Source organism: Carassius carassius, chromosome 20, assembly GCF_963082965.1.
Source record: "Carassius carassius chromosome 20, fCarCar2.1, whole genome shotgun sequence".
Lineage (NCBI taxonomy): Eukaryota > Metazoa > Chordata > Actinopteri > Cypriniformes > Cyprinidae > Carassius > Carassius carassius.
In genome coordinates, this window is record NC_081774.1 from 11,378,399 (window position 1) to 11,406,151 (window position 27,753).

General features: G+C 36.2%; 2 protein-coding genes across 2 annotated transcripts in view; both read right to left on the minus strand.

The window, feature by feature from the left end:
* Nucleotides 1–248: 248 nt before the first annotated feature.
* Nucleotides 249–11,670, minus strand: LOC132096339 (laminin subunit gamma-2-like). The gene is made up of 22 exons (XM_059501626.1): nt 11,506–11,670; nt 9,298–9,474; nt 7,843–7,966; nt 7,620–7,762; nt 7,398–7,529; nt 7,120–7,309; nt 6,763–6,875; nt 6,438–6,653; nt 6,174–6,350; nt 5,639–5,872; nt 5,246–5,382; nt 4,410–4,566; nt 4,127–4,332; nt 3,870–3,949; nt 3,280–3,417; nt 3,012–3,156; nt 2,693–2,842; nt 2,394–2,508; nt 1,821–2,017; nt 1,509–1,667; nt 1,306–1,405; nt 249–922 (listed from the first exon to the last, which is right to left on the minus strand). The coding sequence occupies exons 1-22, from the start codon at nt 11,579–11,581 to the stop codon at nt 669–671; spliced, it is 3,420 nt and encodes a 1,139-aa protein (XP_059357609.1). The 5' UTR covers nt 11,582–11,670; the 3' UTR covers nt 249–668.
* Nucleotides 11,671–15,863: 4,193 nt separating this feature from the next.
* Nucleotides 15,864–27,753, minus strand: part of LOC132096340 (laminin subunit gamma-1) — a 57,739-nt gene continuing 45,849 nt past the window's right edge. Inside the window, exons 11-28 of the mRNA XM_059501628.1 lie at nt 27,135–27,247; nt 26,748–26,969; nt 25,196–25,384; nt 22,396–22,641; nt 21,669–21,822; nt 21,433–21,575; nt 21,155–21,333; nt 20,914–21,070; nt 20,486–20,691; nt 20,317–20,396; nt 20,088–20,225; nt 19,842–19,986; nt 19,611–19,760; nt 18,903–19,017; nt 18,588–18,787; nt 18,316–18,474; nt 18,133–18,232; nt 15,864–17,856 (exon numbers count right to left, since the gene is read on the minus strand). Of these exons, the coding sequence (XP_059357611.1) occupies nt 17,600–17,856; nt 18,133–18,232; nt 18,316–18,474; nt 18,588–18,787; nt 18,903–19,017; nt 19,611–19,760; nt 19,842–19,986; nt 20,088–20,225; nt 20,317–20,396; nt 20,486–20,691; nt 20,914–21,070; nt 21,155–21,333; nt 21,433–21,575; nt 21,669–21,822; nt 22,396–22,641; nt 25,196–25,384; nt 26,748–26,969; nt 27,135–27,247 (2,953 nt within the window). The 3' untranslated portion in view covers nt 15,864–17,599. The remainder of the gene's footprint in view (nt 17,857–18,132; nt 18,233–18,315; nt 18,475–18,587; nt 18,788–18,902; nt 19,018–19,610; nt 19,761–19,841; nt 19,987–20,087; nt 20,226–20,316; nt 20,397–20,485; nt 20,692–20,913; nt 21,071–21,154; nt 21,334–21,432; nt 21,576–21,668; nt 21,823–22,395; nt 22,642–25,195; nt 25,385–26,747; nt 26,970–27,134; nt 27,248–27,753) is intronic.

The window sequence follows — 27,753 nt, forward strand, 5'->3', positions numbered from 1 at the left end:
GATAAATCTCCTTGTATGCATATAAAACACCATGTAACATAAGTTCAGTTTTTGAGATGCTAAAACTGTAGATTAATTTTAAAGGTCAATATTATTAATTTTTTAGTTTGTTGTCTATGGTGTAAAGCATGTGTAAGTGTGTCTGTGTAATGTCTTACAATACATGAATATATTTCTACTTTATAGTGGCTATTCAATAAGCATTCAAAAACTGAAAAAGTATGTTGCATTGAAAATAACTCATGCCCTTGATGACAATACTAAATTTAATAAAACAGAACAGAACAAAAAAAGAATGAGAATTGTTAGTTTGTGCATTTCTTTTTGTGCATTTTTCACTAGATGCTGAAGCAGATGGAGAAGCAACTTGATGTTACCTCTTACCTAGAACAATTATAGATATGGTATATGTTTATCTATTAATCTCCCACAATGAAATATCTTTGGCACTCATGCAAAACAGAAATATAATTTACCTCATTTCAACTTCACAGTAATACTTTTTGAAATTGTAAAAACAAATTTAACTGAAAAAAATAAATACTAAAAATTCTCACATACAAAATCATGTTATGACAAAAAAATACTCTTTAGTTAAAAAGTAGTGCCAGTAAGTTCATATATTAAACTATAACACTGTGATTTGGCCCTGCAGTAACCCAAAGCCTTTACGGCCTTTCAATAGGTGGTATGTTGAAACAGCCACTGGGAATGCTTTTACGGATCTCTTCTAAGTTGGCAATGTCGGCCAGGATGGTGTCAATGTCTTTGATCATGCCTGCAATGGTGGCTCTCTGCTGGGCTTCCTTCTCCTCCAGCTCCCTGAGTCTGGGCCTCAAGTCCTTATCCACGCGGCTGCGGCTTTTAGTGACGGCGTCCTCTAGCTCCGCCAGTCGTGTGTCGTCAACTGTCCCAGGAGTTCCTGGAAAACAGTATTACAGTCATGGTGATTCCTTGCTCATCACTGGGATAAAAGAATATTTTAGTTTTGCTTCTGACACGCCATTATCAAATGTTTTAAGTGATATTTTATAGAAAACACTAAGATACTCTGACAAAGCTTGTCACACAAATGTTACCACAAAATGTATTTATTAAAATAGTTTTTGTTAATTAAAATAAATTAGACTAAAATATAAACAAAACAATAGAGAAAAAACTTTGGCAAAAATTAAAAACACTGTCTAGTATGAAATAAAACAAGTTGAAGTACTACTAAAACTGAAGTAAAAATAAATTAAAGCTAAATAGAAAATGAACAAAAAATGCTTGTGTTGCATGTAGTGAATCACTGTTATAACTCACCTAGGGAGCTCATAATATCAGTGATTGTCTTTAAAGTATCACTAACATCATCCCTGGAATTCTTAGCATTTTGAAGTGCCCCACTGGACTCCATGAGAGCCTGATTTAATAACAAAGAAAAGAAAATGTAGCATACATCTCCATGTTTACATATAATTTCAAGTGTCTTTCTCAAAGAGTTTTATGTAAGCAGACATTCTTACTTTCTTTGCGTCAGTAATCTGTGCTTTTGCCTTGTTTTTCTCTTCATTCAGTTTGTCTCTAGTTACAGAAGCCCCTTTCTTCAGTTCATCCACCTCTTTTTTCAATTTAATGGCAGCTTCCAAAGTATCCAAAGAGGACGGAAGAGCAGCTGACATTCCCTGGGGAGACACATGCAAGCACCCTGTGAGCACATTCAAAATTTTCTGTATACGACTCAAAAAGACCCACTCAACCCATGTCATTTAGTACAGCTAGTAAAAAACGTTGAGAGAAACTGAACTGTTTGCACTCAAGGTAGCAGGTCACTATACCTCCAGTTTGGTTGCAGTGCTTGTAAGAGTGTCGATGGTGTCCTGAGCATCTCTGTAGTTAGAAGACATTGCATCCAGAATGTCCTGAGTCTTAATGTTGTCAGCTATGGCCTTCTGGATGGTGGCATTGATGGCAGGAAGTTTTCTAATAGCGGCATCTGCCAGATCCTTATTCCCACTGATCTGGTCATCAAATCCTGAGTAAAGACACCATAGAGAAATGCATATTTTTAAAGGGTTAAGGTTAATTGTGTTGGTTAGTTTAAATAATGACAGAACATTATCTGGAGATATATACACAACTGCTCAAAAGGTCAGGTATCTGTAGGTAAGAATTGTTTTTAAATTTATACTTTTATTCCGAAAGGATACACAAAAATGATCAAAAGTATAATCATAATATATATTTTACAATATTCCTGTTTGAATGTATTTTTAATCAAATAAATGCAGCCTTGGCATAAGAGACTCCTTCAGAAATATATATTAAAAAAACCTTACAGACCGTTTGACTGACAAACTGGTGCATCTATAATATTTAATAGCTTGTAGTAATCAAGTGTTCATCCGTACCTTTGAGTGTCTCTAGTGTTTTATCCAGACTATCCTTGTTGTTGGCAAAGATTTCCAGAGATTTATTTTTAACTGCTTCAGCTGCACTTGCCCTGGCAAAAAGTTTGTCTTGAACCTTCAATTAAGCAAAAACAATAGTTAATTTTCCCGTTGACCCAGGAACAACCATTAAAGGTCAATATTTGCACAGAGATATATAAATCTTGTTGCAACTTCTTAGTTGACTATATTGTTCTTTGTAGTTATTGGTTTCTGAACATCTACACTTGCAGGGATGTTTAACAGAGGATCAGGTTTACCTGTTGGAAGCTCTTGGCCTTATTGAGCAGATCAGCTGTCTCTTTCTGCTCACTGAGCATATTCTGCTGAAAGTCCTGGTACTGTGATAAACTGCCCTCCACAATACCCTTCAGACCATCGAACTTGGCAACCACACCAGCAATGTCCTTCTGCAGAAACAGAAAGATAATAGTACACATTGTTCATTTTACACTGTGTATTTTTGTTAACGCCAGTATAAACATGTTGGTACAAACAAAGACTTGCATCCCCGGTATTCCCCTATTTTTACTAAAAAAACTCTTCTATAAACATAAATATTAAATTCAGATTGACTACCGTCAAGGGCTTGGGAAGTTTCTTCTCCAGGTCAGATAATTGTTGGAGAGTGTTCTGAGCCACGCCGCTCTCCTTTCTAGCAGCATCAGTAATTTGAATGGCCTTCCTATCCATGTCAAGCACTTTAGTGACGTCTGCTTCATACCTGAAAACAACATCATTAGAAAGTACGGTCACAGTCTTCATCTCTGCACAATGAAGGTAAACACTTTGGTACTGTGGAGAATATGATCTGTTTAATAGTGTTTCTAATACAAAAGCAACTTACTGGTTTTTGAGGTCCCTGAGCTCGTCTTTGACATTATTTTCTCGTCTGATGACAACATTGATGAGGTCTAGGGCTTGCCCAGATTTAGCTAGAGAATCGGCTGCAATGGTCTCCACTGTCACTGCCTCACCTTGGTGCCTGACAGGAAAAATCCCTTCAGTCAGTCTTTTTTTTTCAGTCAGTCATATATTTTGGATGCTCAACAAAGATGAAATGTAATGTGGAAGTCTAGTCAGTGGTTAAAGGCTTTTTTAATGCAATGGTTCTCGACTATCTTACCATGGACAGCAAGGGGAAAAACAATGCTAAATGCAAATAAATAATCATGCAGAGTTAAGACAGCGAATCCAATCAAATTCTAGACTCTAATAAATACAATAAATTTTAGTCTTTGATTTATGACTTTTAATTATGTACAATAAAAATGTCTCCTATATAGTCTGAGTGCTGAAGCAAAAACAGTTCAGAACCACATTTGCTGGAAAGCTATTAATGCTTTTGTTGACTAAGCAAGAGCACATGCAATGAAAGATCACAACATGTTGTGTTATTTCACTGTTTGTGGCATTTGAGAATAACACGTGACTTACTGCTCAGCAAGATCAGCAGCTCTCTGAACCAAATCAGACAAGGTTTCAGCGCCTGGCAGCGCATCACCTGAGGGAAACTCCTGAAATAGACATACAGGGAATGAGGGAAATGCTGAGATTTTCAAAACAGTGATTCTACTTTTATTAACCCTCTATGTGATAGATAGGGTGAAACATTCAGCTGAAAACCTAAAGCTAAAATAAACACCCATATTAATATAACAACACCCATTTAAATATAATAATGAAATACTCACAGCCTGTTGGATGTCCCGTTTGGCCTGTTGCAGTTTTAACCTGATCTCACTGATGAGTTTACGGATTTCTGAAACTTCTGTTCTGTACTGCCGATCCTTGTTTCTGATCCCATCCACTGTCGTCAACAAAGCCTCCATTTTTCTGTCCTCTCTCAGCTGGGATTGGCTAATGCTCGTCAGTTTATCTTGAAGCTGTTTCTCTGTATCTATTTGGAATAAAAAATTATTAAATAAACTAGGTATACACAATGAAATAAACAAGATAAAATAAGGATTTTCATACTTGTGAGTTCATTTGCTCTTAATTCCAGGTTTTGCACCATGACCTCTGAGGCCCTAATAGCCCGTTCCATCTGAGCATCGTTGACTGGAGCATCATCACCTCCAATTCCTTTAAATAAATCCTCCATTTCTTGCAGCTGTCTTGCATAAACCTCTATCTGATAAAAAAAAAAAAACATTTGTTTGACATTTGTTTGCCGTCAACATTTGTTCATATATCTCTACTTTAATAGGTTTGCAGGGACTGTATCCAACCCTACAGCAAATGCCATAATTTAATGTTTCCAATCATTTTTAACCTTGACTGAAAAGGCTTTTTTCTCTCTTGTTATAAAGATTTGGTAAATGCACTAGAGTTAACAGCAGTCAGATTCTGTGCGTGCTGGTGATCCCTGGGAAAACAGCATTTAATTCCACCCACACGAGCAGTGTTCAAATCAACATACCGTTATATCACTCTCCAGATAATAAACAATCATCAAATCCAACAGGACTCACCCGTTTTTTCTTTCACACAGATTAGAGTGTAAAGTGTTTATTTTGATATGATATTAAATGAACATTATTTTCTAATGGTTAAATCGCACACTCATACATATATTTTATATTGTAATTATATACTCTATATACATACCATTTTTAAATATATTAACATAGAAGTCATTTTAATAATATTTTAAGAAAACATCACTGTTTTTACTGCATTGCATAAAATTCGATAATTGAAGACATGGTCAACATAATTTTATCTTCTTTCATGTACATTTCATATCATATCATAAATATTTTTATTCTTTGTTTTCCTTTATGTTTGTTTTGGGTTCTGCAGTGTCTTACCTTGTTCTTGACTGGGTTAAAGCAGGAAGGACATGTTGATTTGTCACACCTGAGTCCATCGTGACCTTCCTTACACTTGCACTGTCCTTTATCATTGCATGAATTTGACACAGAACCCTGTCGGTTGCAGTTACAAGCTACAGGGAGAAAAGCACAAAACTGAGGTCAATTTCACTATTATGGTTTTTGCATTTCACTTTTTTATCTTTGTTGCTTTATGAGGACTTATGTAATTTTTTGATGTGCAGGGTCCTCCATATCTTTAAATAAGAAGAAACCCTGCACATCAAAATGCGACGCCAAGGGGTCCTGACCAAGTGTCATTATGTGACAAGTTGGGAGTGAGAGCTGTTTTATATTCAGGCTTGTGTCAGTTCTAGTTGTTTTTCATACCCTGACATGGCTCTGTGGGGTAACTGTGGTAGTATCCATCTTCGCAGTTCTCACACTTGGGGCCGGTGCTGTGATTCAAGCACTCCCGACACTCTCCTGTCCGGCGGTCACAGTTGCTGACAGCGTTCTGGTCCACATGGCCAAGACATTGGCAAGGCTGGCACTGTTTGGGAGGACCATACTCTCCCAAGGGGTCTCCATAAAAACCATCATTACAGATTTCACAACGAGAGCCTAGAAAATGTTATTAGTAAACATGGGGAATGCCTCCATAATGATTAACAGCAGTAGTCTACAATCATACAGAAATAATATTCACCATTATTTTATAGTCCCATTTAAATTTCAACTAATGTTCCACTAATGTATTGACTATAATCCTACTTTTATAGTACTTTTTGACATTTTACAAATCGACAGTGCCAGTTATTTTATTATACATGTACATAATAACAGACTTTTCAATTTTGGGTGCACTATCCCTTTAAGAACATCTGTGTCATGTTTGCCTGTTCTTTTACTCCGTGTTCCTCACCTGTAGTCCCCTGGGGACAGCGAGCACACATCACCTCCTGGGTTCCTGGAATAACATAGCAAGCCTCTCCCTCGGGACAAGGACACTTCTGGCAGGAGTTGGACTGTTGGCGGTTTACATAATAACCTTTAGGGCACATCTGCAGATTTGGTGTCTCATCAGCGGAGTAACAGCCTCCTGTAAACACAACAAATCCACCTTTCTCAGCTCAGACTTTCTTCAGAACTAAAACACCAACATGGGATAAATGCTTAAATAACCAACCTGTTTCTGGATCACATGTTCCACCCTGACAGGAGCAGGGATCACACGGGCTTTGGGGCCCTTGGCCAGGAAAACGCCTCCTGTATCCAATGGCACAGTGTTCACAAAACAGTCCATCATAACCAGCTGGACATCTGCACTTTTCTACCCAGGTGGCAGGGGTGCCAGGACCCAGTTTAGCTGACACCAGAGACACATCATCCAGATAACCACGTCCTGTTGTGAGAGCAGATATACAATTCTTTTATTATGTATTATTATGTTATGTGTGCACTTGTTTCCAACAATGCAGCTCAGTCATAGAGTGGGGAGATTAAACACCCACCATTTTCACCAAATGTTCCTCTGATTTTAATTGCTGTAAGGTTGCTCAGAAGTGTTTGAAATTCTTTGGATGAGAGCTGTGGTTTCCATTTGCTACCAGGCTGTTCGTCCAGTCTATGAAATATGATATGCATTAGAAGATTTTTTTTATCAGACTCAGTCATTTGTCACATTTGTATATAAACGGAACAATCAAAACACCTCTAAAATTAGTCATTAACTGATATGGTACCCATATACAGTACCATCTATCCCTAAAAAATGACTTAAACAGAAGCAGGAACAAGGGAAATGTAAGCACCACTTACATTTCTTTAGAACACGCAAAGATCTAGTTATTCAAAATGATGCAACTCACTTGAATGTGTAGGTGACTTTCTTGGCACAGGGAACCACCGTCCTCAAGTCTCCTAGCGAAGCAGACACCTTAAGACCTGCTCCTTCTAGGATAACATCAGAGATGGAAGGACGACGGACACCTCTGTCCAGACGCAGAGAGAAGCTGAGCGTCTGACCGTAGCTCAACGCCTGTTTCCCCAGATAGGATGCTACGATAAACACAGAAGCACAGGAGTCAACGAAATGTCAATACATCACTGATTGTAAAGATAGTAATAGAAAATATAATCAACGTACCTGGAGCAAGCAGATAAACAGGAAGGATCTCCTTAGAGATAACCTCAAGGTCTTTGTGAGTAGGAGACCATCTGAATTGCACTTGTGAAGGGTTCAAACCTTGAGCAGTGGCAGCTTGCCAGCCCTCAGGCCCTGTGAGACCAGACAAACATTTGCTGTAAATCAACAACATAAACAAAAATGTGATTTACTAAAAAAACTGAGATGACACATCAAGCTCACCGGTTTCAAAAGTTGAAGTGATGTTGTAAATGGAGTATCCCTCGGCTGAGGAGCACACGTTTGAGTGGCCGTTGCAAAAGCAGGGCAGGCACTCCTGTGGATTATTCGTGAGACGGCCGCTGTTACGTGACCGACAGATTAACCTGCATACGAGGAACACTGATTATTGACATTATTGTAATAGTTAGATACAAGTCAGAGATGCAAGGCTCACTGTTCTCACCTCAAAGGCTCACATCCACTGGCAGTGACTGGAGTGTCATCACGACAGCGGTCACACTTGTCTCCAAAAACTCCTTGTTTACATGTACACCATCCCGCATTGTTGCATCCTGGTCCTTGAGAACCTGAATAGAAAAAAGTACTGTATATGCATTTTGCTTATACTTCACCATATAGGGCGGACCCACAAATATTTGAAAACTTACAATTTACAAACATATTTTCATACATAACAAAATAGCAAAACAAGTATAATTTATTTGAACAAAATTAAGCACAAGCACACCTTTCGATCTAAATATTTCACAAAATGAAATGTCCTAGATTTTTAATTATGAAACAATATATGTATTGAAACATGTTCATATGTTAATATAATTACTTATACCGATAGCTGTTCTGCTAAGACAGCGTGAACTTGAGGGAAACTGACTTCATACCAGGAAAAATTACATTTGGACCAACTGGTTAAAAAAATTAATTAACAGGTGTCTCAGAATAGTCAATTATGAGAAAAAAAAGAAGCTCTGGCATCATTTGTTTAAAGGTGTTGCTTGGTTTGATATTTTCTATTACAATGGAACTGAGACATTTTTAAGATTGTTTGATATATTTTGGAGCCTGATTCTGAAACATTAGTAAAAGATAAATTGACTGCAATGTCCCACATGACTGTAAAATCTCCCACTTTGCTTTTAAACCTTATGTTCCAGAGAAACAAATGTGCAATTCTTTACAATTTGCTCTTTGAACAATAATTTTTGTGGTAGCTCTATAGCATCACTATTGAAGAGCTGGTGAAGTGGATTTATTTATCATGTGCACTGTAATGTTTGAAGCTGATGTCATAACAAATATCAGTAGACCAGGAAGATTTTAAAACAAGTGGAGCTACATAATGTCTATGTATTGAGTACAAATATAATACTTATATAATATTCTAAAGCAGGTTTTCCTGGGGGGTTCGTGGGAAAATTAAGATGGTCCATTAGTAGATGAAAAGCTAATAATTAATTACATGTGAATAATAATTAATTAAATTCAAATATACATTTAAAATATGGATATACAATTAACTGAATAAAAACTGAAATTGTAATATAATTTATAAAAAATATATACTTTTAGAAATACAGATATAAGTTTATATGAGATAAAAAAGTCATACCACAATATGTGATAATATAATTGCGATATAATTTTGGCCATCAAAGGACCATGAACATGTAAACGTGCTGTTAAATTACTTAAATATTAACTTTAGTTCTCAGGGGGTGCTTCAAGTAAATAGAAAACAAATTTGGGAATCCCCGTGATCATTCATCCCCCACAAAAAAAGACAATTATTTTCCTGTATGACTTAGAACATAAAAGGAAATTAAATGCATTTTTATTTTTGTAAGAACTCTCTTTTAGTAAAGAAAAAAATGACATTGCATCTTAAAGTGGCCCTCACCTGCAGTGTTGCAGTTGCAGGGCACACAGTTGTCTCCTGCCCTCTGGTGGTAGTATCCTTCCTTACAGTTTTCACAGTGCCGCCCTTCAGTGTTTCCTTGGCAGTTTATACAGTAGAGTCCCAGGTGATCTGCTCTGCAGTACTGTGCTTTACCATGACATGAACAGGTACCCGAGGCTGCAAGACAACATGCCAAGATGAGTTACTTGGTCTCTATAACTTTTCCCTAAAGCAGGAACCTACAAAGACGTTCTGTGGTTAAGGAATGTGCTAGATAAGTAGATATTTTTTACAGTCTTTGAAAAGATAGCAGTGCTACACATCGTTAAAGTTAACTGGCGCCAGTCGAGTTTTTAGTGGTATTGATGTGAGCATGGGAAAGTAACATCTAAAGACCATCTTATACCCATAAAAACAAACAATTTCCACAAATGCAAAAAATTACACTCCACCCTAAGGCATATTCATTCAATCTCCAGGATATTATACAGACAATTACTCAAACCCACAAACCATTAGCTATAGGAGAATACAATAACAAAACCACACATGTCTGAGGATCAACAAGAATCTGAAAGATACTCCGGACATCCAGGAGTGGACAACTTTTAAAAGGGAACAAGAAGTACAGCTGTGTATACACACATTAGGTCATGTAGGATTACCTGCAAAAAACAACCTAGTCCATGTTCAGCCAGGCCTATGATAGTGGATGTTAAGATAATAGACTGGCTTTGTGGGTAGGACAAGCTCACTCTTGTAAGTAATTTAACGGAAAGTCAAAATGAGGTTAAGTCAGCATGAACCAAATCTCATCCATTCAGAACAGACATTCGATTCCTCCTAACGGGGCAACATCAGGGTCCCTCACAGGTGACCAACACAGACAGGCAGCAACAACAGCCTCTCAATGAGAGACAAAACTACCCAGCTGTGATACAACAGGCATCCTTACAGGGCCCCGGGGCATTTTTTTCTCGCACAGATTGTGATGTTGTGTTTCCAGTTTCGAAGGTTTTTTATTTTTTTATTTTACAACCCCACTTTGAACTGTATTAAGTACATTGTAAAAAAAAAAAAAAGAACCAAAAAACAAAAACCTGTTAACATTGCCTCAAGGGTGTTTTTAATACTAAGGCTAAGGGACAGACTCTAAATGTGATATATTTCACACTTTTGACTGCCATAATCTGTCTCTCTGTGTTTTCCCTCTGTTGGAAAATCGGTAAAATGCTATTATACTTATACTATTATACTATTATACTTTTTCTATTAGAGCAAATGGGAATCCAAAAATCAAATTTGCTGTAGTCTCCTTTTCACCACTACAGAGATTTACCCAAACACAACGACTTTCAGGAAAAATGACAGATGAATGTCCTGGAAATGGAAATAATGGGAAAAAAAATAGCTTTTACTTTTTTTTTTTTTTTTTTTTTTTGTTAGATTACAAGGAGTCCCAAAGCGTTCGCGCATGCGCAAGACGCCCAAAAAGCAGCGGGACGCGGCACAACTGTATCGAATGCTTACAAAGAATTAGGCTAAAATTAAATTGTTCTATATATATAAATATAAAATAAAAAATAAAAAACATGTATGCATGTATAATAGTTATAGAATTTGAATTATTATTATTAAAAGTTGAATAGAAGTAGTCTTAGCCAGGACATTCATAACCATTGTAACAATTTAAATCATGCTGATTGTAGCCTATCTGGCTAACAGATTTTATCACTAATAATCACTATGATTATGAGCATTGTGGTTATAATTAGACTGTTATTATGATCTGATGAGTTAATAACTGTCAGTAGCCTATTTTTGTTAAACTGCAGTTCACTGTAATTCTACAGTAAATACAGATAAAATTGTCTTTCTTATCTCTTGTCGCTGCTGCTTCTTTTAAATACGATGTCAAATGGATAAACTCCTCAATAACTAGCATAACATTTTACATTGTTAAATGTAAACCAGAGAAAACAGAAAAAATATGTTAAAATGGTAAATACCCAAAGATATTTTGCTAGTTGTGCCACTTTCATAGCTTTGTTGGACTGAATTAATTCTGCAAACTGCCTAAAGTTTAATAAAAGCAATGCTCACTAATCACTTAAAATTAAGCGCTACTTAACGTAGTCTACCAATTGTCAACACACTATCATAATGTCAAAAAATGAATGAGTATGCAGGCAGAATAACTTCACTTACATCGGACTGTTCCGTGAACTGGAGACCAGATGTAAACTGCGCAAAGAAAAACCCAAACGATCTTCATTTTCCACATCCAAGAAACAAGATTGTGCGCCGCGTTCTCTGTTTTCTAATGTCTGCTGGATATCACGGATCCTGGTGGTCCGTTAGTCCTCAGTAGATGAGATGGACAGCTGATCCCCGCACGCGCATTTAAAATCTTCCCACCGGACAAGCGCGGGCACGTCGAGCTCCGTGTGTCAACGGTGAATCATTCACACACAGTATGTGCCTGTCTGATAGGAAATGCATCATAAAGACGTGTTTGATTAAATGCTTTTAACCACAGCACCAGAACAATTAAACCAATTGTTCATCAATGCTTTAGATTATTTGGATCTGAGTGTGCAATATGATATTAAAAGTAGGATATTAATGCTTGAGGCTATGTGTAATAGATAGTTCCATAGTATCTAATAGATCCATAAAACTCTTATTAATAAAGTAATACACAAAACAACAGACGAAGATACAAATTAGATAAACCAATTTTTAAATTGAAAAAATAAATATCATTAGCCTATCTAAAATAAGAGGTTCGTTTTTAAGAGGTTAATGTTGTTACAGATTCCGTATGACAAAACATTATTCTCCTTAAAAATCGTAAAATATTTATAATTTAATAAATAATATGAATGATGATAATAATAAGGCAAGGCATTTGTATTTATTTAAAACAGCTGCTGATGGCCCAAGTGCGGTACAATCTAAAACGTAAAATAATAAAATACAAAAATTAACAAGGAGATAGAGTACAATAGAATCGATAGACTGATAAAAGAACACCCTGAATTAAAAGTATTACACTGAGCCAAAAGCCAAAGAAAAAAGAGGTTTTCAGGGCCGATTTAAAGGAATCAGCATCAGACAACAGCCTAATGTGTACCAGTAGATTATAATAATAATTATTATTATGAACTTCTAGTAGTTATTAATAATAATAATTGTTGTTGTTATTATTAATTTCTAGAAGTTATCATGACAAGAGAATGATAGGAAGAGAACCACAATCAACTGAAGATCAAACCATCAAACCGAAGCCATAGAAGTATAGAAATCAGTTTTCTTCATTACAACACAGTCATCTACTGTATCTGATCCACAACAAGAAAGCATTACATGTTAGGGCACATCTGAAAAACAGTCAAAACAACTTGCAATAAATCAACTTAAAGAACACACTACAGACTACAGACTACTTGAATGCCTAGAAAGTACCTGACTTATTGTGAGCTATATCTTATTTATTCAGTGTTTGTGGATTAAAAATTCTATAATATCTGTACTGGCACTGTATCACTGTTGTGTTGAACTGGGTACATGGATAATGACTTACTGTAGCATTTAATCACATGCAATTTGGCAACTTTTTAGTTATAGTACAGTAGTAAAGAAACAAAAATTTTGACTGTTGCTTAGATATCAAAACTACAACTGTCATCAAAATACCGGTACAAACTGAACCGTGCTGGTACAACAGCTGAATACACTGCGCTCATGAAAAATCCAAGGCCCGAGGCCAGTGAATTTCTGGCTACGCCCTGTCACGAACTCTCTGAGAGGAAAGGAAAGATCCTGGGCTGAGTCAGAGGTGTCTCAGCTACGCATTACCAAAACACACCCAAACATCCAGAGCCACGCATCTTATCTTCCACACCTTGTTCCTCACACAGACGCAGCGAGCCCCACCTAAACCTCTGCAGGTAAACATGCTCATACTCTTCCCCTCTGGCTGCAGAGAACGGCATGGTGTAGTGTGAAGCACTGCCAGCACCACACCCTTACACACACACACACACACACACACACACACACACACACACACACACACACACACACACACACACACACACACACACACACACCCTCACACACACACACACACTGTGAAAGTCTCATAAGGCCTCTCATAGATCACTGAGAATAATCAAAATAACCTGCCTCTTAGTTATTATTACATCAAGAAAAAGCAAATTTCATTAAATTTCTTTCTATAAGTTTTGAACTGATTGACTGGAGTGAATATACAAAATATATGAATTTCATTGCATTAATATATAATGTGTCATCTATTTAAAAAAAAATGTATGAATGTATATTGTGGTATCTATTAAAAAAAGAAAAATGTTTTAAATCATTGAACTAATGTATGTTGTGGCATATAGTTAAAATAAAATAAAATTAAATTAAATTAAATTAAATAAATCACTGCTGAAACAGTTGTGGTGCTTGGAAACCAAAGTAATTTTTTTCAGGATTCTTCAGTGAACTTAAAAGTTCTAAAGAACAGCATTTACTTAAATTATTTATTATATTGGAAATGTCCTTGATGTTACTTTGGATCTATTTAAAATGAAATTAAGTAAATAATTAAATTAAGTATACTAAAAATGTATAAATATTATTGCATTATGTTGTTATATTGTGGCATATATTTAAAATAAAATAAAATGATTTTTTTAAATATTATTTAAAGAAAAATTCTAAACACTTCACAAAATATAAATTTCACACAAAAAAATAATTTGAAATAAAACTATAATATAAGATTTCAAATTAAGAACAAAATCATTTGTTCTAATTTTTTTTTAAATCTAATCAGAAAAATGAATGTGCCATAAGTGTCCTGATTGTTTTTTTGTTTTGTTTTTTTTACCATTTTGTGCTTTTGAAGAAGAAGTTTTATTTATATAGTGCCTTTCCATAGCTCAAGGTCACTTTAACATTTACACACCAACATACACAGTACAGACACATAAGGCCAAATATTATCCAAAATAAATATTAAAAAGATATGTTTTGCAATAAGTCAGTTATTTTGTTATAAAGATTTAAATGAAGCGTAGTGTTCATAAAAGTTAATAAACTCATTTGATTCGACTGATTCAAGGATTTGACTCTGCAGATGATAGTTCACATGATAGTCTAGTCATCCTCAGATTTGAAGAAAACCCCTCTTTATTTCTATTTTTTGAGTCATGACTGCCAGCACATTAAAGAGAGCCCCTTATGTTAAAGATGTAAATGACTTTTGGAAACCGTTAAGGCCAAAACTGGCACAATCCTTTTCATTATGTGTCTAGTTCACATTTAGTACTTTCAGGCTTGTGGAGGTGAAAAACACATTTAATCAAATTTAAACGGATATGATATGCAACCGCATATGATGACGGCCGCTGAGTCATGGCGAAGTCTTACCAAATGTATTTAGAAATGATATTGTCAGATGAGTGAATCTGTCTGTAACACTGACCAACTTGATTTGGTAACGAGTCTGTGTCATTTCCTGCACAGCAACAAAGACACGGACAGCCCTAAACAATACGGTTTACTGCACTGCTATTATGATAACAATATGGTTTAAATATGCTGTAAACTATAGATTCATAATCTGAAATTGTTTTGACTATAGCCCTAATTGGAGCTATTATGCATTTAATGTTCAAGTAATGTACTGTAGATGATCTTCAGAAGGGTCCAGGGACCCACAGAAGACCACAAGAGGGTGCTAGAGAAGGTCCATGTACAATTTGAGAAAAAAATGATTTCACAAAATGTATTTTTGAGTCATTAAAGCCAAATGTGTATACTCTATTGGTCGGGTTAAGGAATCTAGAACATGGTCATGCAGAATATGGCAATAATGTGTGGCAAATAAATGCTAATATGCTAGTATTATGTAAGGATTTATCCTTAAAATAAAGTGTTAACAATATTTCTTATGTTTTTATCAGTGGTGAGAACAGTTGGGATATTTAATTGAAAGCATGAAACATTCTTTTTAGGATTTTTGACGAACTGAAATTTTAAAAGAGCAGCACATATTTGGAAAATATTTTTCCCCCAACATTTTAAATTAATTTACTGTTACTATGAATTAAAGAGAAAAAAAAGTACTGACCGCAAAAGTTTGAATTTTACACTTATTTATACATTTCTTTACTGATTGCTTGATATTACGGTTCAGTTATGCTTTCAAAAAACTGGTCTAAAGTCTGAATTACTTTATTCCTTTATATTATTCCTTATTATATTATTCCTTAAAAGCCCTAGGTTTTAATAGGAGGAAATAACCAAATCTATATATCCCTTCTTTATTCATTATCATGCCCCAGGAAAAGCAAGAATTGATTAAATGTGTACTCAGAATGCAATGTAAGCGACCGCCAAATGCATAAATGAGAAAAGTCCTTGAATTGTCCTAATATTTGTGATTCTTAACTTTTAAAACTTTTGAAACCTGCTGTTCTGGGGCACTCAGTCACACACAGTAATATAAAACAATAGAAAATGAAGCTGAATTACACATGGGCAAGTCCTGTAATAACCACTGTTTATTATTCAAATGTAACAACTGAATTTTACAGGCAAATGGGTAACAACAATCAGAGGTGTGTCAGGTCCTTCGGGTGTGTGTTCTTGAATGCCTTGATAAAACAGAAGGAAGGGAGTCTTTAAAAACCATTACACTCTCTTAAACCAAAGGAGCACATAAAGACTGTGCAGAACAACAGATCACAAATACTTGATACTTTTATAAATTAAAAATACTGTTTTATACATAAACGTGTATGTGTTGCACTTATGTCCACAGTGGTAGAGAGAGAGGGGAGGTCTACATCTAATCTAAAGCTTTATAGTGGCACTTTACACAATTGAATCTCTCAGTGTGTCAGTCGAGGAACGGCTCGATTCAGCAAACCTGTCCGAGTAACACTGAAGGAACTACGGACGCAGTAACAGTAAGAAACAAACAGCGAAATGCTCTAAACCATCAAAGATCTCTTTAACTCAAGATGTGACGTCCACATTTAGAGGATTACATCCAAACGTTTAGGCACTAAAATCGATGGTTAACTAGCAATGTGTGATTAAGCTTACCATCTCAAGTAAAGCAAGTCATTCCGATAAATATGAAATATTAGAGAAATATGTGGATGTGTGTGGGGGTGTGCAAGTTAAAGGTTCAAGACATTACGCATCACCATCCGCTAAAAAATGAACCACAAATAAAAGAAATGATAGAGCTATGATGCAACACTCAGCCATGTATACAGGCAAGCGTATTATACCACAGAACATATTATATATTATATATATATATATATATATATATATATATATTATGCAGAAGTTTTTGCTGATTTTTGCTTTCTTTTTCTCGCAAATGAACCAATGAGGTGACTGGTTGGGTCTCCAGCCGTTCCTGAATCATTTAAGCATATTTACACAAATAACAGTTACTCAACTCTACATTATAAAAAAAAAAAAAAAAAAAAAACATTCACACAAAAATATAACATTTGAAATAATTATTAGCACCAGTGTATCAGATAAAAGTCTTGCTACGCCAATGTACAAAGTTGCATAGTGTTGAGTTTTGCTCATGTTTGTGTGTTCTGCAGGACACCAGTAATAAGCAGCAGCGTCTGAAAAATCAAAAACACAAAACTGAAATGTCTGGCAACCGTGAACTGTATAAAGTCAGCTGAGCCATGCGAGGATTTTCTCAACTTCTCAACTACTGAGCTATTTATATTCACATGAACTGAAATACTGTATTGATGTGTTCGCCTCAAGATGCGCATTACGAACAATTTAAGATTCCTTCACTGTTAGCGTTGAGCGAATAGCGTTACCGATGATGATATACACTAGCTTAAGTAGCAAACTTCCTCAAACAAACGTCTTGGCTTCTGATAAGGTGGGAATTCTGACGCGATTGTAAAGATCAGAGGTTTGAGAGGAAGAGCTGGAGTGGTGCAGTCATGCGGGTTCAACTCGAGACCGCTCACACACACAGACAAATATGCACAAACACACACACAAAAACACGGCTATTACTTGGAGTTCTCTTCACGTTGCATTTCTGCATATCAAAAATTCAAAGCTGCGTTTGTCTTCGAAGAAACGTGTAGAAATACGAACAAACAATAACCTAATAAAAGGAAATCAAATGCGAGTGAAAGATTTCGAATTGTTTTGGTTGTGGTTGGGTGGAGGTCCGTGGCACGGACGAGGGGATGGAGAGGGATGTTGTAGAACACGGAAGTTAAGGCCGCTCCAGAGACGGAGTGTTGAAGCAGCCTTCTGGCAGAGTGTTCTTGATGTCGTTGAGGTTAGCGATGTCCTGTCGAATCTCTCGGATCTGCCGCTCGTAGTCGCCGATCATGTCCTCCTGGCTCTTGGCGAGGTCGTTCAGCTCCTTCAGCTTCCTGTCCAGCTCACTTCCTGCCATCTTGTCCTTGGCGTCTTTTAGAGCACTATCGATCTGATTCAGCTTGCTCAGATCCACCTTATCGATGTTGCCTGTTACATTAAAATGTGTGTTAAGAAGTCATTACATTTCACAGAATTCTGCATTCTTCTTGCACTATATAACAAAGAAAATATATATTTTTAATTTGAGCTTTGTTTTAACAACTGTAAACTATTTTGACTAGTTTTAATTATAGTTCAGAAGATGGGATGTTGCATGACACAGGAAATACACACAGTGAGCATGATTTCAAACTTTTTTTCTTTTTTATTCTTATTGTTTCAGTCACAAAAACATGGTTTATTGATTAGTAGCTAGAGTCTTACCGAGCTGGTTTAATAAATCATTGATTGTGTTCAGCACTGTCCTGACAGCATTTTTGGCTTTTCTGGCACTGCCCTCAGCTTCTTTAGCATTATCAGATGCCTGTGAACGAGAGCAAAGTCAATGCAAAGTCAAAATATGGCTATACAACAAGTTGCAGACATCAAGTGAAGGCCATATCCCACCATGGCCGCCATCATCATGTCAGCGTCTGCCTCAGCTTTCTTCTTCTCCAGCTCTTTCTCAGCAGCTGTGAGCTGCTCCATCATGTTGTTCACCTCTCCATCCAGTTTCATGGTGTCTTCAAAAGCTTTTTCTGCATCTACTTTTGTCTTTGCCGAACCCTGATTAAAACAAGCAAATCGAATCAAGTGAGGCACTGTTTGATGAGGAAACGGACTTCCCACAACTTTTTTTAAATGGTTTTGATGCTCTTTATCTGAAACCCAACATGTACCTTCTGCACATCATTAGCGATTTTCTCAGCTTCCTCTGCCTTCTCCTTGGCTTGTTTAGCATCAGCAGCTGCGTTGCCTAAAGCCGCCTCGGCCCGTCGGGTCTTCTCATTGGCTTCATTAATTGTCGCATTGATTTCTGGGATTCGCCTCATGGCATCCTCAGCAGCAGTTTTGTTGTCATTCACTCTCTTGTCAAAGTCTAAAAACAGTTTTTAAAATAATATTGTTTAAATATTCTTTCTTTCTTTTGATACTTAGATCTTTATTCTCTCTTATATAAAATATATTTTGCACAATGACCCAAGACCCCTGACCTCTGAGGTTGTTCAGTATGTCCTGGGCCTCTTGGAAAGTAGATTTGCCTTTTTTTGCCGCTTCTTCGGCCAAAGCCTTTGCTGCGTCTGCGCGTGCCAACAACTGATCAGCCGTCTGAAGAAAACCCAGGCGAAAAAAAAAAAAAAAAAAAATCACAGAAAGGTTAAGTTTTTACGCTGCTGTCTTCAATGACTTGTCTGGCTAACATTCAGAAGGTGAAATTCTGTACTTACAAGAAATTTACTGGGTTTATCCCGAAAATAATTACTTATAGGAATGAAAAGCAATATTGTGGGGGAACAAATAAGCAATATATTTCACATCTAGTCTAAAAATAATGCTATTCATAAAATGTCAAGCTTTATCAAACATCTCAAAAAGTAACTCGCACCGTGAGCAGGTTTCAGAAGAACAATGTCTGAGTTCATGGTCCAGCTCTTTCATTAAGAGCATGCCATTTAACTCAATCAGATTAGGATGAGAGTATGGACTATGGCCAGTGCTATCTCTTGTCTCTCATCAGTATCATTTAAATGGCTCCTGGGTCTCATGGCATGTGCTTGACTCTAACATATTAACCATGTGCAAGAGCTGCAACTAAATATTCTCATTGTTCCTTAAAAGTTTTTTTGAGCACAACTAATTCCAAAAAACGAAGACACTAAAAAACTAAAACAAGTACATTAAAAGTCGAAAAGCATATGTACCTGTTGCTCGGTCTTTCCTTTTTCGAGTAGTTTGCGGACTTCTGTCTCTTTGCCCCTCAGGTCCTCTCTCAGGTCGTTGTATTCCTTCTCAGTCTTGTCTATCAGTTTGTCCAGGTCTGATGCCTCCTTCTTTATCTTATTGGCCTCATCCTGAAGGAAATTCGAGAGATTGGATTATAGATGCATCCGGGTCGATTCAGTAAGAATTATAATACATGATGAAATCAGCACCTCTAATGTTTTGGTGTCGACTGAGGGCAAGCTGGTCAGGTTAGCGTAGATCTTCAGAGCTTTGTTTCCTGCCTCTTCTGCCTCAGCTTGTACTTTAGCAGCCTGCTTCTCCAGGTTCTTGGCCAGATCCTTTGCTTCAACATATCTGAGCACATTTGAACGGCATTTTAGACCAGCTGCATTTTAAATTCTTTCTTCAAATCAGATGACAGAACACTGACAAGAGAAGAAAGTCACAAGACATACTTCCTGTTGAGTTCATCAATGTCGCTGCTTGTTTTGTTCTCGCCGTCGAGCGCCTTCTTTAGCATATTAAAGGCTTTAGTGGATGTGTCATTGGCGTCCTTCGCGATCTTCTCAATCTGATCTGCATCTGCTTTATGTCTGTGTAAAGAGCCGAAGAAAAATGTGAAATAAAACTGTATTAAGTGGTATTAAAATCTATATTAACACAGCATGGTGTACTGAAACTCACTTTTCGGACAGTTTGCGGGCTTCCTCTGCCAGAAGTGTCATATTGTTTGGATCTCCAGAGGTTGTGGGTATTTTAATGTCCTATGGGAACAGACAAAAAGTCTGAAATTTTAATGGACTCAACTACCATTAGCTGAAGGTATAATGTGTGGGAGTAGTAGAAATCTCACCACTTTACTGATGGCCTCCTTGGCTTTGTCCAGCTCCTCTCTAGCGGTGCTGATCAGGTCCTCTGCGTCACGCACTCGGTTCCGTGCTTGATCAGCCTGCGTTCCCGTGTTGTCCACAGTGTTCTTGATGTTCTGCAACCGGTTCCACTGGTTGTTCAGAGTCTTGTTGATGTTGTTAAGACGGTCCAAAAGGCCTTTATCCACTTCTGTATTATAATAGTGAAAGATGATAGAATATATAACAAAAATATAACACTTTTTTTCTTATTTCATATAGTGAATCAACATAACGTACGATTAAATGTGTTAAAATCTGATTTATATTTTTTTATTTAGCAGAATTATACTCAGTCGTACTATCTGAAAAATATATTTTACATTGCAACTATTAAAAATAATTGGAAAATGACTACATTGAAAGACCGTACCTTTGCTAGCCTGAGCCTCTTCCAGTAAGTCCATTATAGTTTTCTCTGCCTCCTTCAGTCTGTCCTCAAAGGCCTTGTCACTCACTGTATTCTCAGTGTTGTCCAGATTATCAATCAAATTCTGTAAGTCATGAAGCCTCTGTCTCTGCTGGTTCACCTGTACAAAACAAAAGAGAGGTATTAGATGTACTATATTCTGTTATGAAACAAAAAGTGCTGTGTTAATAAGACAATCTCTTGCCTTGTCTCTGACCAGGCTGTAACAGTTGGGACACTGCTGGCAGCCTGGTGTGGAGCGGTTGTAGAAGTAGTTCTCCTCACACATGTCACAGCGAGCTCCCACAAAACCTGGGAGACACTGACAGCGCCCGTCTTCCTTGCACTGAGCAGACTCAGAGCCTTCTGGGTCACAGTCACAGGCTGCGAAAGCAAACAAATAATAAATGGAGCAAATCTAAAATTATAGATAAATTTTAAAGCAATTCTGCATTTAGTAGAACTGCTGATAAGGCAACGTACGCTTGCAACCCGACGAACTGAATCCAAAGAAGTTGACCTCACAGCGCTCACAGTGTTGACCTGTGACCCCAGGCTGACACTCGCATTTGCCGCTAACGATATCACACTGGCCGTTTGTGGAGCCAATAGAGTTGCAGTTGCATCTGGGGAAACACATGTAAAGATTTGTTTTAAAAACATGCAGATCTGTCGAGCTTTCTTTTGTCAAAACTATATCACTAGGATGAGTCAAATACCGTTCACAGCCCTTGCCGCTCTGGAGGTTGTAGAAACCAGGCTCACATGCACTGCAGTCTCTGTTAATGACATGGGGAAGACACTGACACTGACCCGTCACCTGAGAGCAGGTCGTCTTCCTGTCCACTGTACCGTACGGAGAGCACGAGCATGCTGCAGAGGTGGAAAATGAAGAGGTTTGAAAAAAATCTAATAAAAACTAACTTTTAAACATTTGAAATTACAATAATGTTTCAGAATATTTTTTTTTAAATGTAGTTTTGATCAAATATATGAAGTTTTAGTGATCCTAAGAGACTTTTTTCAAAAACTAAAATTCTTCTGACCTTAAACGTCTTATTTTTGGTTTTATAGTAAAATAGAGTGAAAACTGAAATACTGCAAAAAATATTACTCCTATTTTTTTTTTATTATTATTATTATTATTTTTGTACATTTTACAAAGTTTTTTTTTTCTATTTTGAAATTCAATTTATTCATGATATAGAAAAGCTGAACAGCCATTACGTCAGTCTTCACATGATCCTTCAGAAATCATTCTAAGCTGCTGATTTGGTGCTCAAGAAACAGGATTCTGATTAGTTTAAAGAAATCAAGAACATTAATTTCAAAATTGTTTGTAATATTAAATGTTTTTACTGCCACTTTTGAAGAACTTAATGCATCCATGCTAAATAAAATGATTAATTTAGTTTTGAATGGTAGTATTTTGCGTATTTCACTTACATTTGCATTTGTCCGATACATTTGCGGCACGGGCATCACCGTAGAAGCCCTCTTTGCAACGGTCGCAAAAGACGCCAGCGGTGTTGTAGATGCACTTGAGGCATTCGCCCGTTTCTCGGTTGCAGTTGCCCACAGCATTGGGGTCGATGTTGTTATTGCAGCTGCAGGCACGGCACGTCCTGACTCGACCATTTTCACCAAGAGGGTCCCCGAAGAAGCCATCATCACATAGTTCACATCTCTTACCTGGAGACAGATGCAGCAGAAGAGACCCCTCTGATTAACTTTGAAAAGGTAAGATATGTATAGAATAAAATGTTATATTATCAGCACAGCTAAACAAATTACCCTGTGGATTAAAACAGATTATTTGATTATTCCTCATTTAATTAGTAGATTTGCGGGACGTTATTCATTCTCTTCATGCAGTTTCATCAATCGTTGTGTAATTGCTTTTAAAAATGATTTTGCTAGTGGGGAGTTATTTAATAGACTTGGATGTATTGTAAAGAATGCAGATGGGACTACTGTAAGTGAGCATGAAAAGTTTGAAAAAGGCGAGTAGTTTTCATTTCATGCTGGGTTAAATTTACAAAAAGAAAAAAAAAATATACCACATCATAGAAATAATCACAGTAAACCTGTACATTATTACTGTATTATATACTTAAATCTCTTAGTTACTTGTGTTGAAGGAGCAGACTGTGCAGTGATGCCACAGGGACTGCAATTTGATGGAGCATCACTTAAACATTTCTCCTGTGTTTTTCTCCCTCGCTATCTTGCTTTCAGAACAAGATCCACCTGAAGACTCACCCTCACAATGAGTCTCTTCACTAGTTTTGGCAAGTCTCTCCCTGTTCTCTGTGTCTTTGTGAAAAAGTGCCAGATCCCTAGTATGACAATCACACAAGTGTTTAATGATCATTTTATAGATTCTACAAGAACTTCAATTAAGAATGTATTTGAAATAAATCAATGAAGTAAATTTATCAGGAAAAATGTTATTCTTTAACTTGAGCCACTGCTAGAGGGGACTGTATAATAGCACATAGAAGAAGTGCTTTTGGGCAATCAGTATTTTCTTATAGAGTAGTACATAATTGGAATACTATACCCATAGAATTAAGAAATATTACATCTCTTGCTCCTTTTTCTGAATCGCTAAAAGGGTGGCTATTGGATAATCAAATATGTCTTCAGAATTTGAAGTAGTGTTTAATTTATTGTATTCTGGTTTTTGTAATGTGTTTGTTTTTGCTTTGTGTACTTGTGGTTTATGGTTCTTACCATCAACCTGCCAGGGACTGCAGATGAAAATTAGCCTGAATGGTTAAATCTGGCACATTTACATAGTAAGACTTGTTTTCTCACGTTAATTAATGTGTATTGTCCCTTTTGAAATAAATAAATACAAAATAAATTGTGTTGGTGTAATCTTTAGCTCGCTCTTGCTGACTATATCCAGCCTTTCACGAAGTCTTCAGATGACGCCAACCCTTGAGAGGACTTCAGATGAAGCGGACTCTGAATAAACATACACAACTCTCCATGCACTGTAATCAACATGATCACACTATGTAACCATTGCTTTCATTTGTTCATTGTTTCTGTATATATTTCATTGTTTCTCAATACAGGACCTTACTTAACTGCATGATGTGTACAGCCTAATTTTAGAAAATTTCTGCCATATGAACATTACTTTGGCACAGTTACACCAGTTAACAGAACTCTTATTTGTTATGTAGAAACATTCATTTTCTGTGAAGTTGCTTTGAAACCGTGTTTATATTAAAAAGTGATATACGAATAAATGTGAATTGAACAAAACTTGATGCATTTTTTTTAACTTCTCTCCAGATCAGTAGGGAAACCATACATTCCCACTCCTTTCTGTGAGTGACTGGAGCACTCCCATGCAGCACAGCAAACTATAGTGAAGACATGCATTATAGTTTATTATAAATGTATAAACAGACTGCTGTAAATAAGTGCATATCAAAAGTCAACATACATAAAATAGATGATTAAATGTGTTAAAATGTTTTAAGTTGTTTTAAATTTGGAATATACTACAAATATATTTTTATATAGGCTATTAATAATTGAGGGGTGCACAAGAACCAAAAACATTAAACAAGATTAGTTTTCACTTAAAATATCTTCATTTATTTGGAATTAATTTTCTAAGACAACAAACTTAACATTTACCATGAGATTAGTAAAACGACAATGAACATTAAGATGTGTTTGAACTTGACTTACATGCAGGTTATAAGAAAACACAAACACACACACACACACACACACACACATTTAATTGTATTTATATATAGAGTGATTCTGAAATCACCTTGATAGAAGACCACTATGTCTTTTATATAGCAAAGACAAACTTTTACCATAGTAACTTTAGCCTAAAATATGTTAACAAGGCAGGCAAGTATAAGTAACCACATTAATCCTTAAATATTTGTGGATTTATTATTTTAAAAACAACACTGATAAAACTCCATATGTATACCATGTATACATTATTTTATAAATTATGTAAGTAAATTATTTTATTGTCTACTAATTACCAATAATTACAGTTCTGTCTCTCTAACTCAATGTATTTCAATTGCCCGCAGTGAACTTCCTGGAACTATTTGAGGTTTATGTGAATCTCGTGACGATCGAGCGTTTTGGACTTCCGTTGATCCAACTCTCTCTTTCTATGGCTCTGGGCATGATCATGTGCTATATTATTTATTATATGGAATCTCCAAACAGTTTGGATGCTCAGAGCCTGTACCTGTGGTTCCAGTTGGGCAGTTTGTACAGACCACCTCTTTGGTCCTGGGCACCACGGCACACGTGGCACCTGCGGGGCAGGGACAGAGTTTACAGTCTGAAGATGAGCCGACTGTTGAGTCACCGTAGAAGCCGTCTTTACACCTCTCGCAGCTCATGCCGGCGGTGTTGTGCAGGCAGTTACACATTCCTGCAGGTACCAAACAAATTTACCATGTAATACCACACATCACCACAAGATGGCAACATTCTATAAACACAAAGGCAAAAGTAGCAGTACTACTCTAATTATTACTGCAGTATAGTACATAGAAAGTGTAGTTTGTGTAGCATGGCATATTTACAGAAATAAAATCCCAAATTATATATCTTGACAACTTTTAAAGTCTTAAAATGTACACTACCAGTAAAAGTTTTTGAACAGTATGATTTTTTTTGTTTTTTGAGTAGTTCTCTTCTGCTCATTTGATCCAAAGAACAGCAAAAGCAGTAATACTGTAATTATTGAAATATTTTTACTATTTAAAATAGCTGCTTTCTATTTGAATAGATTTTAAAATGTAATTTATTCCTGTGATCTTCAGCATCATTTCTCCAGTGACATATGATCATTCAGAAAACATTCTAATATGCTTATTTGCTGTTCAATAAACATTTGTATTATTATTATCAATATTTGAAACAGTTGAGTATTTTTTTCTCAAGATTTTTTGATGAATAGACAGATCTGAAGATCAGGATTTATCCTTAATAAAAAGCTTGTGTGACATTATGCACTATACATTTCAAAAGCTTAGAGTCAGTATATATTTAAATATATTATTTTATTTTATTTTATTTTTTTTGGAGGGGGGGGGGGTTATAGAGATGAATACTTTTTTTTTTAGCAAGGAAGCTTTAAATTGTTCAAAAGCGATGATAAAGACATTTATAATGTTGAAAAAAAGATTTATATTTTAGATAAACACTGTTCTACTGAACTTTTTATTCATCAAAGAAACCACAGAAATCCTACTCTGCTGTTTTCAACATAATAAATGATTTTTGAGCAGCAAATCAGAATATTAAAATCATTTCTGAAAAATCATGTAACTGGAGTAATGATGCTAAATATTCAGCTTTGGAACCACAGGAATAAATTACATTTTAACATATATACAAATAGAAAGCAGTTCTTTTAAAAATATAGATATTTCATCTTTTACCACTTTTGCTGTATTTTTGATCAAATAAATGCAGGCTTGGTGAGTAGATGAGAATTCTTTAAAGACATAAAAAATCTTACTGATCAAAACCTTTTGACTGGCAGTGTAATTTTCAAACTTCTTAGACATTTCTGGGTCAAAAAGTCAAAGTACTGTCTAATTAAATTACATCTTTTATTATTTCAGTGGCTTTTATGATGCATGCATCAAGAGCAAATGACCTTCCATAATGCCAACATCCAGATAATAAATAGTGAAATCAATATCCAGTCTCCTGAGAGCAAATAAGTAAATGATATATCAACACTATGGCAATGCAATACAAATATGTCAGTTGTGATGACAAACCAGTCACAGGGTCGCAAGTGTCACTGTGTCCGTTGCAGTTGCAGGGCTCGCAACTGCTAAAGCGGCCCAGCTCAGGTTGGCTCCTCCTATATCCCAGCTCACACTGCTCACAATGCTGCCCCAAGTAACCCTGAGGACACGTACACTTCTCAACCCAACGAGCAGGAGTTCCAGGGCCACGGCGGGCAGTCACGAGAGACACATTATCTAAATAACCAGCACCTACAGGAGAAACATTATTAAGTATCAGTTAAAATGACCTCAAGAGCCTCACAGCAAAGAACTCAAGTTCATGGTAATTAAAACCAATTTTAAACCACTCCCTATTTTGTCTTTATAAAGTGTCTAAATGCAAAAGCTCCTCCTTCAGTGAATTAGTAGACGTACTTTTTGCGCTGTAGGTTCCCCGAATCATAACCGAAGTCAGATTGTACAGAAGTTTCTGGAAGTCGGCGTGTTTCATGGTGGGTCTCCAAGGATAGTCAGTTGTGTCATGGAGTCTAAAGGACAAGAGAAGACATTTGATGAACATTTCAAGTACATCAAATAAGCTATGCATATGCATAAATCTACTGAGCTGCAAAAAGGTGAATGAGATAAATATGCCATTTAATGATGATTTTTATGATGCATTTAATTTTTATAAATAATTAAATGTTTGTAATTTACAACATGAACTTAATATTCATTGAAGAACCCAGGAAAAAATGTATAAAATTTGTAAACTTTCATAACAATTAAAGATGTTTCTTGGGCGCCAGATCAGAATATTAAAAAAAAATTCTGAAGGATCATGTGACACTGGAGTAAAGGCTTCTGAGTAGGCCTTTTTTTCAGAATTTAAAATATATCAAAATGTGAAAGCTATTTTAAATTATAATAATATTTCACAATACATCACTGTTTGGTGTATCTTTATGAATTTGTATAATGTAAATCTTAGTTCAGATTCATTTGATATAAGCAATTACCAGCCCTACTTTTAACAAAAGGGAGCTCGAAGACC